At 39.0% G+C, this 19,054-nt stretch overlaps 1 protein-coding gene across 1 annotated transcript in view; it reads left to right on the top strand.

Annotated features, from left to right (window-relative positions):
• AIG1 (androgen induced 1) overlaps window positions 1–16,146 on the top strand; it is a 233,637-nt gene extending 217,491 nt beyond the window's left edge. The window contains 2 exon segments of the mRNA XM_007114298.3: window positions 9,156–9,319; window positions 15,458–16,146. Coding sequence (XP_007114360.2) covers window positions 9,156–9,319; window positions 15,458–15,495 — 202 coding nt within the window. The 3' untranslated portion in view covers window positions 15,496–16,146.
• Window positions 16,147–19,054: the final 2,908 nt, after the last annotated feature.

Here is a 19,054-nt window from a genome sequence, read left to right as displayed (position 1 = left end):
CATTTGAGCCAAAGGTCAAAACTACCCTTGAAAAGCCCTTCAGAAGCATCAGGTTGGAGGTACCATGTGAGACACATAGAATCCACTGGGCAAGAAGCTGATGCACATCCTTTTTCTAACCCCACCTTGGGGCACAGGCTCATTGCCTGCCAAGCAGAATCATAAATTCCAGTAGGCTAACTGCACGTATGACGTGACTCTTTCTTAAGAGGTAAGTCAAACCTTTCTCTGAAGGAAGTGTTTAATCATTTTATCCCTGCAGTGGCTTTTCTCCCCTTGGGAGAAATTGTAAAATTCGATTTCTGAGTTTTATAAGAGACTCAGTCTTGTGTTAAAACATCACCAAAACTGATTTATCTTACGTCTTGTAAAATTTCTATATCTCACACATTTTCTACACTGAGCATGAGTTTCTTTTAGAGTCAGTGGGGAAAAAAAGAAAAAAATTTACACAGAGATTTGAAACTTGGATCATATTTTTGGTTCCGAGCACATTAACAGCTGTTCGCATCCATTGTATCCTAGTCTTCAGAGCACGAGGGGAGCCTGGCATACAGGCTAAGAGCTAAACCGCTCAGGAGGGTATCTCCGCTTCTCCACTTATTGACCCTCTCAGGGCCTTGGTGTCTTCATCCGTAAAATGGTACTCATATAATCCCTTACCCAAAGATTTGCTCCTATAAAACACTTAGCACCGTGCCTGTCGCTAAGAATTCAATGTCGTTAGCTATTAGCTGTTACTGCTTGTGAGTCTGTGTCCTGTGTCTTTTGCGCTAATAGCCCAGCTGTCAAATAGCCTAGCTCCTTATCTAAATGTGAATAATAAAATCAGTTTTTCAATCCTCCTTCAAATAAACTAATCTTAAGAACTGAAAGGTTATCTGAGGTAAGATAGGTACATGTGTCTATCTAGGATAAACAAGGACGACAGAGCCAAAAAAAGAGAAGGATGATATTTCTCCCTTACTACAGCTCCTCAAAGGCTCCAGTGACCATTGCAATTCATGGTCTATATGATAGGATGAAATTTGGCCATGGGACAGAAAGAGCTACTGAGCTTGACAAGGGCAATTTTTCTTTACTTATTGTTTATCTCATATCAGACAAAATAGACTTTAAAATAAAGACTGTTACAAGAGACAAAGAAGGACACTACGTAATGATCAAGGGATCGATCCAAGAAGAAGATATAACAATTGTAAATATTTATGCACCCGACATAGGACCACCTAGAATACACATTTTTCTCAAGTGCTCATGGAACATTCTCCAGGATAGATCATATCTTGGGTCACAAATCAAGCCTTGGTAAATTTAAGAAAATTGAAATCGTATCAAGTATCTTTTCTGACCACACCACTATGAGACTAGGTATCAATTACAGGAAAAAATCTGTAAAAAATATTTATCATTTATTCCTAGTCAAACAAAGTAGATTTCAGTGATACACGTACCACTTGGAATCTGAAATTTTTCTTGCTTCCGCTTTGTAGGTGGAAAGTCAGTTTTCTAATTATTCTCAATTCTCAAAGATACTGTGATAATAAATGCCTACTCTACCCTGGAACCACTTGTCCACTGGCTTCAAGACACTACACTTCTGTCTTTCTTCCATGTCTCTAGCCCATCTTTTTCAGCCTCTTTTTAACCTCATCCTCCTTGAACTACCCCTTAAATCTTGATCTTTTTCAGGGCTCTCTTATGGACATACTTCCTTCATACTGTGTACTCTACCTTAATCTGTTCTGAGGGCCTCAACCACCATCTGTTTGCCAGTGAACCCAATATCTGTATTGCCACATCAGTCCTTTCTCTACAGTCCAAACCCATGTAACTGCCTTTAAGATATCTCCACTTGGATATCTTACAGATGCCTCAAACTCAACGTGTCCAAACTGAATTCATCGTCCCCCCAAATCAGCTCTTTGACAGCATTCCCTATCTCAGGAAATGGCAAGACTGTCCACCCAGTTAATCAAGCCAGGAATCTATGATTAATCCTTAACTCATCTCAGTTCCCTCATTGGCTAAATCCAATCAATCACCAAGTTCTCTTAATTCCATTTCCTAAATCAGTGCCTTTCAAACTAATTTTACTGTAAATAAATGAAACATCCTTTGCATCATGACCCAACCAGCATGCACACACACACACACATACAAGTGAAACAGAAGTTCTGAAAAAAAAATTTTATCACCGTTATATGCAAGGCTTTCTGATATTTTCTATTATGTTTTCTTCTGTTGTTGCTTTTTAAAATACTAGTAACCAGTGGGTTACTGGCAAGTGTTTAACAACCAGCTCTTCTGGAGGCAAGGCAAGGAGAGCCAGATGTGTAGCATTTGGCAGTTTTTGGTATAAATACTCCCACCATGGTTGAATTTAAGCCACCAACTAACAAGCCTGCAAACATCCTAAAGATACCAGCTCTCCTGACCATATACAGCATGCAACTGCTTATGACCTACAGTTTTTGATGGACACTGGTCTAAATAGCCCTAAATCTACCAACTAATTTTCATTCCCAACGCTACCATTCCAGACCTGGCCACCACCGTTTCTGATACAATTGTTTTCCAGGTCAATCTGATCTGTTTCATATTTATTTAATACCCTTCAAAGACTTCCTGTTGTCCACACTAGGACAGAGTCTATCATTCTTACCATGGCTTAAAAAGCCACCCACAGTTTGACACCTGCCTGCCCCTCATGCCCTCTCCCTTGATTTCAATAAGAATGGTTTCTTTTTTGAACATCTGGGAATTCACCCTTGCTTTCATGTCTTTGGACATACTGTTCCATTTGACTAGAAAGTTCTTGCCTCCCATCTTTGTTCAACTAACTGTTACTCATTCTTCCCATCACAGCTTAAATGCTACGTTATTCATTTATTCCTTCTCCTGCTATGTAACAGGCATTGTGGTAAGCACTGAGGATACAATGATATGTAGAAATAGACTCAGTCCCTCACCTCACAGAACTTAGATATGCTAGAAGGGGAGAACCATTATGCAAATGAAGATATCATTCAAATTTAAGTACTAATAAAAGAAGAGCTTAAAAATAAAAGAGATTCATGGTTCTACAAGAATGTATAAAATCTGACCTACTCTAGCAGATCATGGAAAACTTTCCATTGTGATGGCTGGTTAGTTATAATAGTTGAGCTAAGCTATAAAATAGAAATATAACTTAATGAGTCTAAGGGGTGGATAACTAACAGCATAGGCAGAAACAGAAGCATGTGTAAATCCACGTGGCAGGAAGGTAAAATCAAGGAACCAAATGAAAACCAGTGTAAGAGGAGCAAGGTAGGAGGTGGGGGTATGAGACAGGTAGAAGCCAACTCTATGAAGGGCACCCTAGGCTTCATTAAAAATAGGGGTCTTTCGCAGAGAATGGACGTGAGGACGTAGGGAGGGGGAAGGGTAAGCTGGGACGAAATGAGAGAGTGGCATGGACATATATACACTACCAAATGTAAAATAGATAGCTAGTGGGAAGCAGCTGCATAGCACAGGGAGACCACCTCTGTGCTTTGTGACCACCGAGAGGGGTGGGATAGGGAGGATGGGAGGGAGACGCAAGAGGGAGGAGGTATGGGGATATATGTATATGTATATAGTTGATTCACTTTGTTACACAGCAGAAACTAACACACCATTGTAAAGCAATTATACTCCAATAAAGATGTTAGAAAAAAAATTTTTAATAAAAAAAATAGGAGTCTTTGAAAAAGAGCAATGGAAAGCCAATAACATGTTTGAAGCTGGCATATAATGTGTCAGGTTTCTAGTTTGAAACACTCACTCTGGTGGTTATGAGAATGAACTGGAAGGAGGCAAAAGTAAATGCAGAGACAAACTAGAAACTATTACACTACTCTAGACAGAGATGATCACAACACAAATTAAGATGTTCATGGAGATGGGAAAAATTGACTTATTAGAGAGATGTGTGAGACGACCTTAACAAGACAAAGTAATGGACTGAATATATATACGTGGGGAAAGAGATGGACACAGCAAAGATGACCCCCAGGCTTGAGTTTCAAAACTGAATGAATGATAGCACCATTGAATGAAATGGAATATCAGAGGAGGACGAAGCTTGTTGGAAAAAAGCATGACTTTGGCTGTAGCTGTATCGAGTTTGAGGTACCATTAAGATGTGTAAAATGAGATGTTCTGAGGACTATTTGATCAACTGTTCTGGAACAGAGGAGAAATCTGGATTAGGACATAGATCTGTGGAATATCTGTATAGGTGGTAGACATGCAGCATTGAACATGGAAGAACTCATCAATCAAGAAGACATAATATGAGACGAGTGTTTAAAAGCCAATCCTGAAGGAACTTCAACGTTTAATGGCTGGAGTAAAGGGTGGACTTAGAAAGGAAACCAAGAAGAGCAGCCAACAAGGTAGGAAGAAAACAGGAGAAATTGAGGTCGAAGAGCCAATATGTTTTGGTGAAGCATAAGAAAAGAAGCCAGACTGTTGGAGGAGGAGGAGTGCAGAGCACAGACCAGGAATCAATGAGTGTAGACTCACTGGAGAAGTTTGTCTTTGAAGAGAAGGAGAGATATAGAGCAGTATGTGTGAAGTTGATGGAAACTTTTTGATTGTGTTTGAATGAAAAGCATTTGAGCATATTCATCAGCTGTGAAAAATCTGTTTTGAAAGGAAGGTGAATAAACAAGAGAAAGAAAGCCTAACGGTAAGTGTAAGGTTCACAAAAAAGCAGAGAATGATGCCTGTGCCCCCGTGACACTCCTACACTTACCCTAATTCTGACTACACTTGTGCTTTCTCTGTGAATATCTGTATTCCTCGTTAGACTGTACTGCGTGAGAACAAGACTCACCCTTGCCTCATTTGCTTCTGTATCCCTAGTGTGCAGCACAACTCAGACAGGAGGCATTAATAAATTTCATTCTTAATTGCACATTCAAGTGAATGAAATTGGAGGTACATTTAATAAAATAGTCAACCCCAGAAGTCTCATAATACTATAGCATATGCACATATATGTATGAACATGCACACACACTATGGTTATCAATCTTTTTAGACTAAAATCTAAATTGACATCATTACCTTAAGCATAAGCTGTTTGGGCACTAAGATGAAAAGGTCTTAGAATGAGATAGAAATTGAAAGTCAACCAAGAACTGAGAACTCTCCACAAATAGATGAGCAAGGCCGTGAGTCATTTTTATGCAGAAAATTGAGCCCTGATTATATCAAGGAAACAAATTGTGAAAGCACACAACCTGTTAAGACAAGTGGATGCATCATTCACACCAATCCAGGTGAAACCCCACATAACAGGACTTCTATATCTGAGATGGTATGATGACCTACTAAATCAAAACAACTTAAAAAAAAAGAAAAGAAAAGAAAAGAAAACCTTCTCTTTGTTTTTGGAGACAATATTAAATGCCTCATATAAAGAAGCAAGTCCATGCAGGAGAAAAGAAATCAGCTTTCCCAGCTTTGCCATTTTTAAAGACAAGTTCTTTAATCTAGTCTCAGTTTCTTTATCTGTGAAATGGGGATAATCGTACTTCATAGGGTGCTTGAATAAGTTAAGGGGGATTATATACTCAGAATAGCTATCCACTTCCCTAACCTGAGAATTTTACATTTCCATTGTCAGTTCTGACGTATTCTGACTATACTCTATAGACTTTGATTTTTACCTCAGTAGAATGAGGATGACGTGCTATATCTGGGATTGCTGAGAAGACTAAATAAGATAATGTGCATGAAGGTCCTTTGTGAAATAAAAAGAACTACTTTTTTAAATTGAAGTATAGTTGACTTACAATATCATATTAGTTTCAGATGTACGACATAGTGATTTGATATTTTTATAGATTATACTCCATATAAAATTATTATTAAATAGTGGCTATATTCCCTGTGTTGTACATTACATCTTTGTAGCTTATTTTGTACCTAGTAGTTTGTACCTCTTAATCCCCTTCACCTATCTTGCCCCTCCCCTCACACTTCTCCCTTCTGGTAAACCACTAGTTTATTCTCCGTATCTGTGAGTCTGTTTCTGTTTTATTATATTAACTCATTTGTTGTATTTTTTAGATTGCACATATAAGTGATAACATGCAGTATTTGTCTTTCTTTAATTTATTTCACTAAGCGCAATTCTCTCCAGGTCCACCCATGTTGCTGCAATGGCAAAATTTCATTTTTTTTAATGACTGAGTAATTTTTCATTGTGTATATATATCATATCTTTATCCATTCATCTGTTGATGAACACTTAAGATAGTTTTCATATCTTGGCTACTGCAAATAATGCCACTATGGACATTGGAGTGAATATATCTTTATGAATTAGTGTTTTCATTTTTTTCAGGTATAATTCCAGGAGTGGAATTGCTGTATCATATTGTAGTTCTATTTTTAATATCTTGCGGAACTGCCATACTGTTTTCCATAGTGGCTGCACCAACTTACATTCCCACCAACGTATATTACGGTTCCCTTTTCGTTACATCTTCACCAACACTTATCATTTCTTGTCTTTTTGAGGATAGCCATTCTGACAAGTATGAGATGATATCTCATTGTGGTTTTGACTTGCATTTCCCTGATGATTAGTGATGTCGAGCACCTCTTCATGTGCCTGTTGGCCATTATACAAAGAACTACTTAAATTAGGGAGCAGCAAACTACAGCCAGTGGGCCATATCCAGCCCACCCACCGTCTGTTTTTCTTTTTTTGTTCTTTTATGACCCAGCTAAGAATGGTTTTTACATTATTTAATGATTGGAAAAAAATCAAAAGAAGATGAATATTTCAAGACGTGAAAATTATATGAAATTCAAATTTCAATGTCTATAAATAAAGTTTTATTGGAACACGACCATACTCATTTGTTTACATACAGTCTACAGCTGCTTTTACACTGCAATGGCAGAGCTGAGAGTTGTGACAGAGACAGTAAGGCCTGCAAAACTGAGAATATTTACTATCTGGTTCTTTACAGAAAAGGTTTGCTGACAAAGGACATAGAGGAAAACCTAAAAGACACAAGAGAGCCCTGGGAAAACTGGGGGAGATGGGAGTAAGAAGTAATGTTCTGGGCACAGGAACAAATACAGCATACTTTGTGTGCTCAAGGAATAGCAGGAAGTCACTGTGGCCGGAGTGGAGTGAGTGAGGGGGAGATTAGTAGAAGAAAAGTCAGAAAAGTGCCCAGCCTGCTTAGGCAGGGCCTTGAAGAACCATCTAGGGACTCTTGCTTATACTCAAGTGAGAGAGAAAAGCTACTTTGAGCAAAGTAGTGGCAAGACCTGACTTTAATTCAGATCAGCCTGGATGCTCCAATGAGAATGGGCTATAGCATAAACTGTAGCAAGGAGAAAACTGAGTCAAGAAGAGATTGCAGTGGTGCCGGTGAGAGGTGATGATGGCTTGAGCCCAGACGGCAGTGGTGGCAATGGTGAGAAGTAGATATTTGGGGTATATTTGGAAAGTAGAGCCAATAGGATCTAAGGATGGATTGATTGGATGTGGATTTTGAGAAAAAAATGTCAAAAATGACCCTATATTTTCTGGCCCAAGCAATTGCTGGAGTAAGGTAGTAGTCGTTGATTTGATAAGGGAAGGATGTGGGAGACATATGTTTGCTTTTGGATGACAGAGGGAGGGGGCAAATATGCAGGATTTAGGATGCAGGAATGGTGAGTACATCATGGAAACATTAGCTTGGAGATGCATCCTCCAAGGGGAGAGGCGCAGTGGACAATTGAGTATGGAAGTCTGGAGATCAGGCTAGGCCAAGGCTGGAGATATGAATTTAGGAGTCCCCTACAGATAGATGGGATGTGGCTATGGTTGTTATATCTATTCAGTATTATAAGATGATTCCATACAGACCAAAAGGGTATTGCAAACAACTTCTGAGGAGTAGCGGCCTGGCATCAGAGACGTTACCAAAAGCTGCAAAGGAAAGTTTCGTTCAAGTAGAACAAAAGTAGAAAGCCAGGAACAAGTATAAAAATATAACTAGCATTCATAATTAGAACTACTCCTAATTTGCCTAATTGAGGAAACAGTTTACAGTGAGTCAGATTATAATTTTATACGTTAGTTTGCAAAATCAATTACAGCTCTATGATATTACATTTTGGGTATATTGCATATTATCTCCATAGAAATTAATAAGCCCTTTGATGGGTGCACAACACCTCCTTACAAGACAAGATTAGGACAAGATTAGGAAAATAAAACTGTCTGTAACATACGGACAAACAAAATATGATGCATCAGAATCCTTTAGGGTAGTTCAACTTAACTTCTGTTGATTCTCACAAATGCTTCAGTTTTTTTGTTTTTTTGGTTTTAATTGTGACTAGCTTGGCTTCCTCTTTGGGTAAAAATCTTTTAGTTTGGACAATTAGTCAAGGTGATCTGGATGGGCTTAATGAGTGCCTCTACCCTCAGTGTTTCTCAATCTTTCTTTCATTACTGACTCCCTCCACCAAGGAAATTTTTAGATACTCTTTTCCTAATTTCCACCCCATGGAAATGTTTTATTGTGGTAAATATGCATAACACAACATAATATTTATCATTTTAAGCATTTATAAGGGTACAATTGAGTGTCATTGAATCCATTCACATTGTTATATAAGCATCATCACTGTCTATACCCAAAATATTATCATTATCCCCAACTTAAGCTCTGTACCATATATAACCATTCCCTATTCCCCACTCCCCCCAGGCCCTGGTAACCTCTATTATACATTTCATCTCTATGAAGTATTCTAGGTATTCTATTATCTTATATAAATGGAGTCATATAATATTTGTCCTTCTGTGTCTGGCTTATTTCACTTAGTATTAAGTTTTCAAGGTTCATCCATGTTGTAGCATGTATCAAAATTTCGTTCCTCTTTATGGCTGAATATTATTCCATTGTATGTGTATACAACATTCTGCTCATCCATTTATCAGCTGACAGACACTTGGGATGTGGCGGAGTATCAGAAGCAAACGGCGACTGGCATTGCTGAAGAATGTTTGTAGTAGGGGGTCTGTATTTGTAATATCAGCAGCTTTAAAATCTGACATGAGAGTAACTCCTGTCTCTGTCTCCTTTCGGATTCCACTGCAGGGTGTGTTGGGTGCATCATGTAACGGGGATGTGGGTGTACCCTTTCCTGGAACACATTGGCCCAGGAGCCAGAATCCTCTTCTTTGGGTCTACAACCATCTTAATGAACTTTTTGTACCTGCTGGGAGAAGTTCTGAACAGCTATATCTGGGATACACAGAGAAGTAAGTATTGTTTGGGAGAGCATAAAACAGAAGAATTGCTGCCTAGAAGAGTGTGTGCAGAGACGGATGGAAAATTCCACTGTAGCACAGGATCCCTTATGAAGAGTTTCATTTTTATAACTACCATATTAATTTGAGCTGCTGGCAGTTACCTGAAAGGTTTATTACTCACTTTGTCATATTAGCTAGTAAAACATCCAAATCTAAGACAAAAGAAGCATGTCTATAAAATTTTATAGGGAGAAATGTAGTGTTGGCAGAAAAAAACCGTTTAGGAAGTTCACTGTGATTAACAAAACACTGCCGTAGCCAAAGGGACCCCCCCCCCCGGTGAAACAGACAAATTATTAAATGTAACCAAACAGTCTCATTAGAAATCACCCAAATCTCCACTTCTTACATCATCCTTCTCGTGGTCGCAGCAGCCTCCAAGAGGGCTTGCCACCACTCTGCCAGAACTCTCAGCAGCGCAGAATACCTGTGGCAAGTGTGATGAAGCAGTGACTGTCATATTCAAGACTTGAAGGTGGCAAAGAGGGACGGGCAGTAAAGGGTAATACTTCATTGCTGCAAAAACTCTCTTAACCTATGATTTGATTTCCCTTTTATTTCTATTTATGGCAGAGCCTCCATCTTGGCAAGGCACGTAATCTTACCCCAGCAGTGCAAAACAAAACTTGTCCAAAGTGTATGTCAGATGACATAAAAATGGGAAGGTGGAAAAAACGACAGCACAGATATGTAGTGATTTGAGTCCTGCATGAGAATACATCCAAAGGCAAGATGGTTTGGGGATTTTAGAGAGCTCTGGGTATCACCTCCGATACAGTCACAACATTGTAGACATCACCTGCAAATGATCTCTGATCCACAAACATTGAGCACCCTACTTTGTGCCAAATACTATGCCAGGAAGTTGATCTAATTAGACAAATAAAACACAGTCACTGCATGTTATTGAATTGGACTTCTTCTGTACATTGATCTTCTAGGACTGTATGCATCAAGGTGTTAGCCAATGTTAAATGGCCCAGAGTAATCTTAGGGTTTCCTTTCTCAGTAGCTGGCTTGATTTTAGACAGTGGTCTATTAGAAAAAGTGTTAAATATTTTTACCAATTCAGGCTACAGCTTGGGGGACCAGAAATTAATCTTTTAATAATTTTCTTCTATGTTCAATGGGAATTGTAATCTTTCTCTATTAGATAACTTATAAAAATATTTAGTTAACTTACAAAAATATTTTCAAAACAAAATATAAACTTTTCTCAGCTTCTTGGGAGAAAGGCCATATTTAAATTTAAGCTAATGTGTCCAATCTATGTTATTCAGGAAGTTAAAAATGAATAGTGAAGCTAAGGTTTTTGTTGTTTTTTTTAATGATCTGTCCAATTTAATTTGTGCCATTCTCTTAATAACGTGAGTTAAGGTTGACTAACATTTTGTAACTCATTTCAGATGTAAAGATTAATTTTATCTACATGGAACCATCCACTTAATTCCCCAGAGGCAGATGTTTTGTGTCAAGTGCATCTTTTTTGTTTATGAGAGTGATTGCAAACTGATGGCCTCCTCCAAATTTTACCTGCCACAAAGTTTTGTTAGGCCTACATAGGAATTTTGTTTTTGAACCAACATTTAAAAATTGGGAGATTTCACATAAAGGCCAGATTTCTCAGCTAATCAAGTATTTTAACATCTGGCAACACGAAGCCCACTATCCTCTTCTGGCAACAATGGATTAGAAATGAGTGTCAGTTGCCCCCATTAGATGGCCCTTTAATTTTCCCTAGTTCTCACCAGGCCATTTTTGCTCCCTCACAGTGGCTTGGTTCTGTAGGTAGTTGAGTTTGAAACTGTTGATTAAAAGCAGTCGTTTCTGTGTGTGCATGTGTGTGTGTGTGTATTAGAAGGAATTGAATACAATCAAGTACAGTATTACTATCCCGAGTACATTTATTACACCCCAAATAAAACCCCCCAAGGAGCAGGAATACCACATTTGAGCCCCCTTCCTTGGATCCATCTTTACATATTTTTAATGGCTCAGCTTCCTTCATTTGGTTATGTTGGCTTCAACTTCAAAATAAAAATCACATTATTACAGATTCTTAGAATCAAAAATTAGATTAGAAACCATCTATGCCAATTTTTTTTTTTACTAAGAGGCAGCTGAGGCCCAGCAGTAAGTGACCCACCAAAATAAGTGGTTGCAAAGTCAACACCTTCTGACTGATGTTCAATCCTCTGTTATTTCTACTAAACCATCAGAATGTCACCATTGGAAACCCAGACACATGGGAGCTCAGAAATTTTACTCAGGATCATGGATCTAGCTTATAAAATAACAAAACAGATCAGCCTGTTCATAGTTTCATGAACTATGAACAAAAAGCCCTTAAAATAGGCTAAATTAACAATGAAGCATTTGCTCTTTTTAAAAGAAAGTAACTCGGACTTCCCTGGTGGCGCAGTGGTTAAGAATCCACCTGCCAATGCAGGGGACATGGGTTCGAGCCCTGGTCTGGGAAGATCCCACATGCTGTGGAGCAACTAAGCCCGTGAGCCGCAACTACCGAGCCTGCAATCTAGAGCCCACGAGCCACAGCTACTGAGCCTGTGAGCCCTAGAGCCCACGTGCCACCACTACTGAGCCCACATGCTGCAACTACTGAAGCCCACACACCTACAGCTCATGCTCTGTAACAAGAGAAGCCACCGCAATGAGAAGCCCACGCGTCGCAACAAAGAGTAGCCCCCGCTCGCCACAACTAGAGAAAGCCCGCGTGCAGCAACGAAGACCCAACGCAGCCAAAATAAATACATATTTTCTTAAAAAATAAAGAAAAGAAAAGAAAAGAAAGTAACTCGAGGTGGCTTTGTGGATGTTACATTGGTTTGCCAGGGAAGCTACAACAAAGGACCACTAAATAGCTTAAACAATAGAAATGTAATGTCCCACAGTTCTGGAGGCCTGAAGTCCAAAATCGGGGGATTGGCAGGATTGGTTGCTTCTGAGGACTGTGAGGGAGGGATCTGTCCCAGGCCTCTCTCCTTGGTTTGTAGATGACCGTCTTCATGTTTACATGGCATTCTCCCCTATACGTGAGGCTATCTCCAAATTTCCCCTTTTTGTAAAGACATCAGCCATATCTGATTAGGGCTCACCCTAATTTTAACTTGGAAAAGACCTTATCCCCAAATACAATCACATTCTGAGGTAAGAGGGGTTATGTTTGAAGAGACACAATTCAGCCCATAACATTCTACCTCTGCCCCCCAAAATTCATGTCCTTCCTTCATGCAAAGTACATTCCCAACCACCCCCAAAGTATTTCCAGCATCAACTTTTATGTCCAAAATCTCATCTTAAATATCATCTAAGTCAGGTATGGGTAAGACCCGGGGCATGACTCATCCTGAAGCGAAATTGCTCTCCAGTTGTGAACCTGTGAAACCAAACAGAAATTTATCTACTTCCAAAATACAGTGGTAGAACAGGCATAGAACATACATTCCCCTTTCCAAAAAAAAGAATCATAGGAAGAAAAGGGTCACAGTTCTCAACCAAGTTTGAAAGCCAGCAGGACAAATTCCATTCGAGTTTAAGCCTTGAGAATAATCCTCTTTGGCTGAATGCCATACCCTCAGGACTCCTCAGGAAGGGGGGTGTGGCCCTGCACTCTTGGCACTGGGTGGCCGCCCTCGGGGGCCAAGGAGCAGCCAGCTGCTGCTGAACCACCTTCAGATTCATTCTTCCTTTATTTCATCCTGTCTCTGTCTCTTTCAGTCCAGGCTGGCTGTGTTTCTGCTGGTACAGAATTCTCCCATGTAACTCGTGGGGTTCCAAGTCATCAGATGAGAGGTCTCCCACAGATCCTTCCTGGCTTCTACTGAGATGGTTCCTTGGATCCATGAGTCACATGCCTCATCTCTTTAGCAAACGGTTGTGCAGACACACCCTTGGCCTTCTCTCACATTCTGAGGTCCTGGACATCAGGACTTCAGCACATGAATTTGAGGGAGACACAGTTCAGCCTACAATTGCTGAAATATTCTGTGCTTAAGCTAAAAATTTATTCTAATTCCAGTGTGTTTGACTGGGGTGACCAGTTTTATTAAAGTCAGATTTTATACGACGAGAAATGCAAGTGTCCAAAAGTGAAAGGTTGGGGTGAGGGCGGAGGAAGCAGGTAAAAGAGGAGAAGGGAGAGGAGGTCTGAGCCAGGCCCATGTGACAGAAACCTCTGCCTTTGTTCTCCCCCAGTCTTCCATCCAGCTCATGTCCCACACAGGCCCACGCAGGCCTCCAGGGTTCCAGCGCTGCCCTCCAGGCCCCTCTCCCAGCCTGGGGGAACTACATGTGACTGACTCTCTCAGGGTCAATCAGCTCTTCCTCTGCGTTTCTGAAAGAGCATCCTGCCTCAGCTTTGTGACAGGTTTCTTTCTGCTAGTTGTGTGGAAATTATACCTCTGGTTCTTCCAAATATTATTTACAGCTGTCTAATTTTTTCCCTCTACCTCAAAGCTGCCAAACTAAAGTAGGTGGGGAGCCATTTTCCCTGTCTGGGTCAATGAACACCCCCTGTTCTCCACCCCCGCTTTTTAAGATTCCACTATTGCTGCCAACTCAACCCATCTGCAGGAGAACACTTAGGAGAAAAGAGACTTTGAAAAGAAAAGCAAGCAGTTATTAGCTTCTCCACAGGAGAGGGAACATGGGACAGAGCTGGGACCCAAGTCATGTGTGCCGTTTGAACAGAATCTATGTTGTGTTTTTCTGCCTTTGCCTTGGTTACCCAACAACTAAGCCATCTCCTGCCTTCTCCCCCTCAACCCTATTCCTCCTCCCTTCAGACGTCCTTACTCTTCAGTCTGAAGTTTTTCTTAACATGATTTCTGAGAAGTACTTTGGAAAAAGTGTTATAGATCTCTGCCAGTTCCTTAGTCATGAAAACCAAACCTAAAAGACTGTCTAAGGACACCTGTTCTGAGAATGTTACCCGCGCTCCGCTGCTACCACCCTAATCACACAAACATGGTGCAAGGAGCTGGGAGCTGGGGGAAGGCGCGGGGGGTGTCTCTCCTACTCTAAGCCCTATCGTGACGACTCTCCATGTTTCATTCTACTGCTTTCCCACTAGTTCGGCCTTCTCTATGTTCACCGTTTATTAATTTATTCCATAAAGATTAATTGAACTCCTACTCTCAGACAGACACCATGTTAGGTGCTTGGGATATAATCAGGAACAAAACAGTTAAGGGCTCTACCTTCAGAGAATTTGCAACTTATAAGAGAATACCAACAAAACCTGCAACGCAGTTTCTGGGGTTCTTTTATTCCAGCAAAAAGGCTCTGAGAATTTGGTGTTAGGAGAAAGGTGTTTAAGTAGAAGCAAAAGAAAAAAGAAGTGGGGAGCATTTGCCAGATTTAACTTTAATTTATGAGAATGACTTAAACATTTTCATCTCCGGGAAAATGAAATATCACTAACTATTCATTACAGACAACAAGCAAGGTCTTACCAGTCCGGTACGTATGAGTCTTTCAGGAAGAAAAACATAGTTCTACCACGCCTGGGTAGAACAGAGGGAGAACTTGAGTTTAAGTACTCGTGGGTCAGGAAATAAATAGTTCTTGTGGCTAATAAGTTCTCTATGGGCCTTAAAAACAAAACAAAACAAATAAACAGAAAAGATTTGCTTTTGAAAAGCCAGAGTCCTTGCCTTGGGAAGGGACAGGAGTAAAATAAAAATAAATGAGGTCTCTTTGAAGCTCATCAGCTCCACACCTCCTGTTGCTAGAAGCTGGTTACAAGGCAGTCCGGTTGGGATTTCTGTGAAAACTCAACGAGTCAAGAACTAACTTGAGTCCCTCACTCCCAGAGGCCTTAAGAGCTGGGTGTGTCTCAGAGAAGTTATGTCCTGATTTGGGGGGAAGGGTAGGGAGGGAGGTCACTGAGGAAGTTTCTGGAGAAAGTTGTAAATGACTTTTCTTCTTAGCAAGGAGAAAAGGGATGGGCATGCAGGGTGGGTGGGGAGAAATGTGGAGAGATGAGAGTTCTTTTAAAGCAGCTTTGGCAAACCTGCTCCTAGTTTAATCTGATGTCCAAATAAAGAACTTTGCCTGTATTTCTAGGTATGGAAGAAGAAAAAGAGAAGCCTAAATTGGAATGAGATCTAAGTCTAAATGGAAGAGCAGGATGGAGCCACCAATGAAGACTCATTACTCCCGGGCATTGGTAATGCAGGAGAGGAAGCTTCAAAGAAACCAGTGGAATCCACCTTCACCTCCCTGCCCCAGAGAGAGCGAACACCTTTTATGCAGAAATATATATATAAGAATAAAATACAGCTATTTCCAAAATAACTTGCCCTCAACTGTGTTTTAAAGAATTCTTTCCAAATTCATTATTGATAATAACATCTTTTTTTCTTTTTTTTTTTACCTCTTCTAATTTTTAAAACTAAAATTGCTCATTGGATTTTAATTTTTGCAATTGTAATTCCAATTAATCAAGGAAGAATAGAATCCTATTGTGTTTCTTGTTGAGAAATATGTGCAAGTCAAAGGAGCAGATGTGAAGCATAGCATTCATGTATTTATTTAGTCCTTACAGGAGGTTCAAGAATGTAAGCATAAGTCTGGAGGAAACGAGATGGATGTTCCCTATTGCAATAATGTCACAGTTGTCTCAAACAGGCAATATTAGTAATAATTGCATTGATTTAGTTAAAACCCTGAGTGTATTTGGATCTCATGATTTAATTTTGTGAAATATTTCCTAGATGCAAACTATAACTTTAATAAAGAGCAAGCAACCCCTAGCCTAATGCCTGCATGGTGCATCTCAAACCCCTAACAGCACTGGTGTTTCCTTTCTTATTTTGTTTCTATTACCTGTTGAAAAATGGGTTTACTGAGCCTGGTTCTTGCCATTTTTTTATTTTAAAAATATGTATCTTTTTGATAAATCCAAAAAGAATAATTTTGTTGAAAAAAAAGCTAACTTACAAAGTCTTTGACCATAATGATTTTTAAATAATACTAATGCCAAATAAGTAGTAGAAAACACATTAAAAATAAATCTTAGAGAAATATAAGGAAGGAGCGAATAAAAATAAAAGCAGAAATTAAGTAAGGCAGCAAGAAAAAAAAACAGCGGAATTGATAAATAAATTGATTAATAAATGCAGTATCTCATCTATACAAATAGCATTAAAATATGAAACTACTGATATATTAACTGAAAAGAGAGAAACACAAACCACTTGGCAATACAAGCACAGATGTAAGCAAATTTTTAATTATAAAAATATGTCATAGCTCTATGACAACAAATTCTTAGAACTCAATGAAATTCAAGGATAATGGATTCAATAAGAATTAGAAAGCTGTAATAGACTGATATTCGTGAAAGCCATTTTTTTTAACATCTTTATTGAAGTATAATTGCTTTACAGGGTGTGTTAGTTTCTGCTGTATAACAAAGTGAATCAGCTATACATAAACATATATCCTCATATCTCCTCCCGCTTGCATCTCCCTCCCACCCTCCCAATCCTACCCCTCTAGGTGGTCACAAAGCACCAAGCTGATCTCCCTGTGGAAAGCCATTTTTTTTAATGTTCAATTAACTATCTCCAAAAAAGGAGTTGGGTCCAGAGTATTTTATGAGCAAGTTCTTGAAAACTTTCAAGTAACAATTCTCATGTTTATTAACCTGGTCCAAGATTACAGAATGATGAAACACTTCCCAAATTGTTTTTCAAAGTTAATAAAACTCTCAAAACAAAGGCAACATGCAAAAAAAAAAAAAAAACTTTTTTACTTGCTTTAGCTAAAATATCAGCAACATAAACCCAACACTATAGAAATCATTTTTCAAAAGTAAGGTTTATTCTAAAAATTCAAGGCGGGCTTAATATTAGGATTTTTGTTAAAAACATTGTCTCAATAGTGCACAAAGAAAAAATCATATGATTCTCTCCACAGTTGCTCTAAGGCATTTGTGAAATTTTAACATTTATTTTTGATAATACCATTAGTAATATAAAAATATCTCATATCATGAGAAGAAATAGTCATCTCAAATACCAAAGGCATTCCCTTTTAAGGTCAGAAACCAGATAAAGATGTCTGTGACAGTGTTACTGTTATTTTTCTGAGATGTTTGTGTGTTACATCTAGCATCAAATAAGTTATATTTTGACCTGAAGTGAGAAAGGTCTATGTTTAAAAAAAAAGTTTTATGTAACTATAGAATTGATACTATTAACAGAAAATTAAATGTTGTTTTTTGAAAAAAAAAGGCAGGAAAGAAGAAAAACCACCATTTAAAAGGAAATTATTTCTCCAGTTGACTCTCAGAATGAAGAAACCTCAAGGAATGGAATATTTTTAAGGACTTTCTGGGACAGTTCATCTGGAGCCCTGTTACTACCCCCCTTCTTTAGCAAATAACACCTTTCCTACTTTTTGCCACCAAACCAACACCTAAAGGAGTTGACACCTGTGGGGCTTTAGACCTAAGGCTGATTCAACTCACTTATATTGCAGCACGTTGGATTTATACATCACTGCTAGGTTTGAAATAAGATTATATGATCAGATTTGGGGTTTGGTTTGGTTTTCCCATGGTGGGTCATCTTTGCTTTGGGAACTCCAGGCCCTGAACTCTGGCCACACTTCTGGCAGGACACGCAGGGCTGTGTCGCCGGGGACAGGGAATGTGCTAAGACACGTCCACCCAGCCCAGGTGCTGCCAATGCACCCACTGACCCTTCACAGAAACTCCAGGCTTGTCCTGGAGCAGAATCCATCGGGATGACTCTACTACTTGCTCTATAATCACCGAGTGGTGAGAAAATAATGACCTGAGGTTTCTCCCTTTGGCTGGGAACCCCTGGCTTAACCCCACCAGAGCTCAAATGGATGTTCACGCTTTACCCTTTTCTCTACGTGCAAGTGTAAAGACGACTCCACCATCCACATTCTTGAGGAAGAGAGAGGAGGAGGAATGTGCTTCTAGCTCCACTTCTGGAGCAAGAAATAATAATTAACTAATGCAAATTAACAGGCAAGCGTTTAGCAAGAAATTGTACCAAAGGTGCAGAACAATGAAAAGCTTCTCAAATTATTTTTCAGACTTAATATACCCCTCAAAATAAAACCAAAATTTTGCTTATCATAGATAAAATACCAACAACCTAAATCTAATACTATAATAAAGTGACAATTTTTCATGACCAAACGATGCATATCTTTCCCCTGAGGGACTTTTTCAAAAGACAAATAAAAATGGAAAAATATCCTAAATTCTGGCAAGAAGACTCCATTCTTAAAGAGGTTATTTCTTCCTCCAAACAATTTATAAGTACTATATAACTCCATTCTAAAATTGCTAAAAATTTTTTCTTCATTTAACAGAAGAAAAATCTTGAAAATGACACATAATTCAAGCATACTTGTGCTGTTAAAACATATTATAAAAATGCAATAACTAAAATAGTGTGGTGTGGCTCAAGAATAGAGAGAAAAATCAATAAAATAGAAAGCAAACCCAGAAACAGGTCCTAGAATATATATACATTTAGTAAATAATAAAGATAGCATTTCAAATCAGCAAGGGCATACTAAATGATTGAAAGGTGCTACAACAAATGAATAACTATTTGGTAAAGAAAGAAAAAGCTAGATTCCTCCCTTAAAACACACACAAAACGTACACACATA

This window comes from Physeter macrocephalus, chromosome 10, assembly GCF_002837175.3.
Source record: "Physeter macrocephalus isolate SW-GA chromosome 10, ASM283717v5, whole genome shotgun sequence".
NCBI classification, from domain to species: domain Eukaryota; kingdom Metazoa; phylum Chordata; class Mammalia; order Artiodactyla; family Physeteridae; genus Physeter; species Physeter macrocephalus.
The sequence above is the reverse complement of the archived record's forward strand: the minus strand, read 5'-3'. Positions and strand labels throughout refer to the sequence as shown.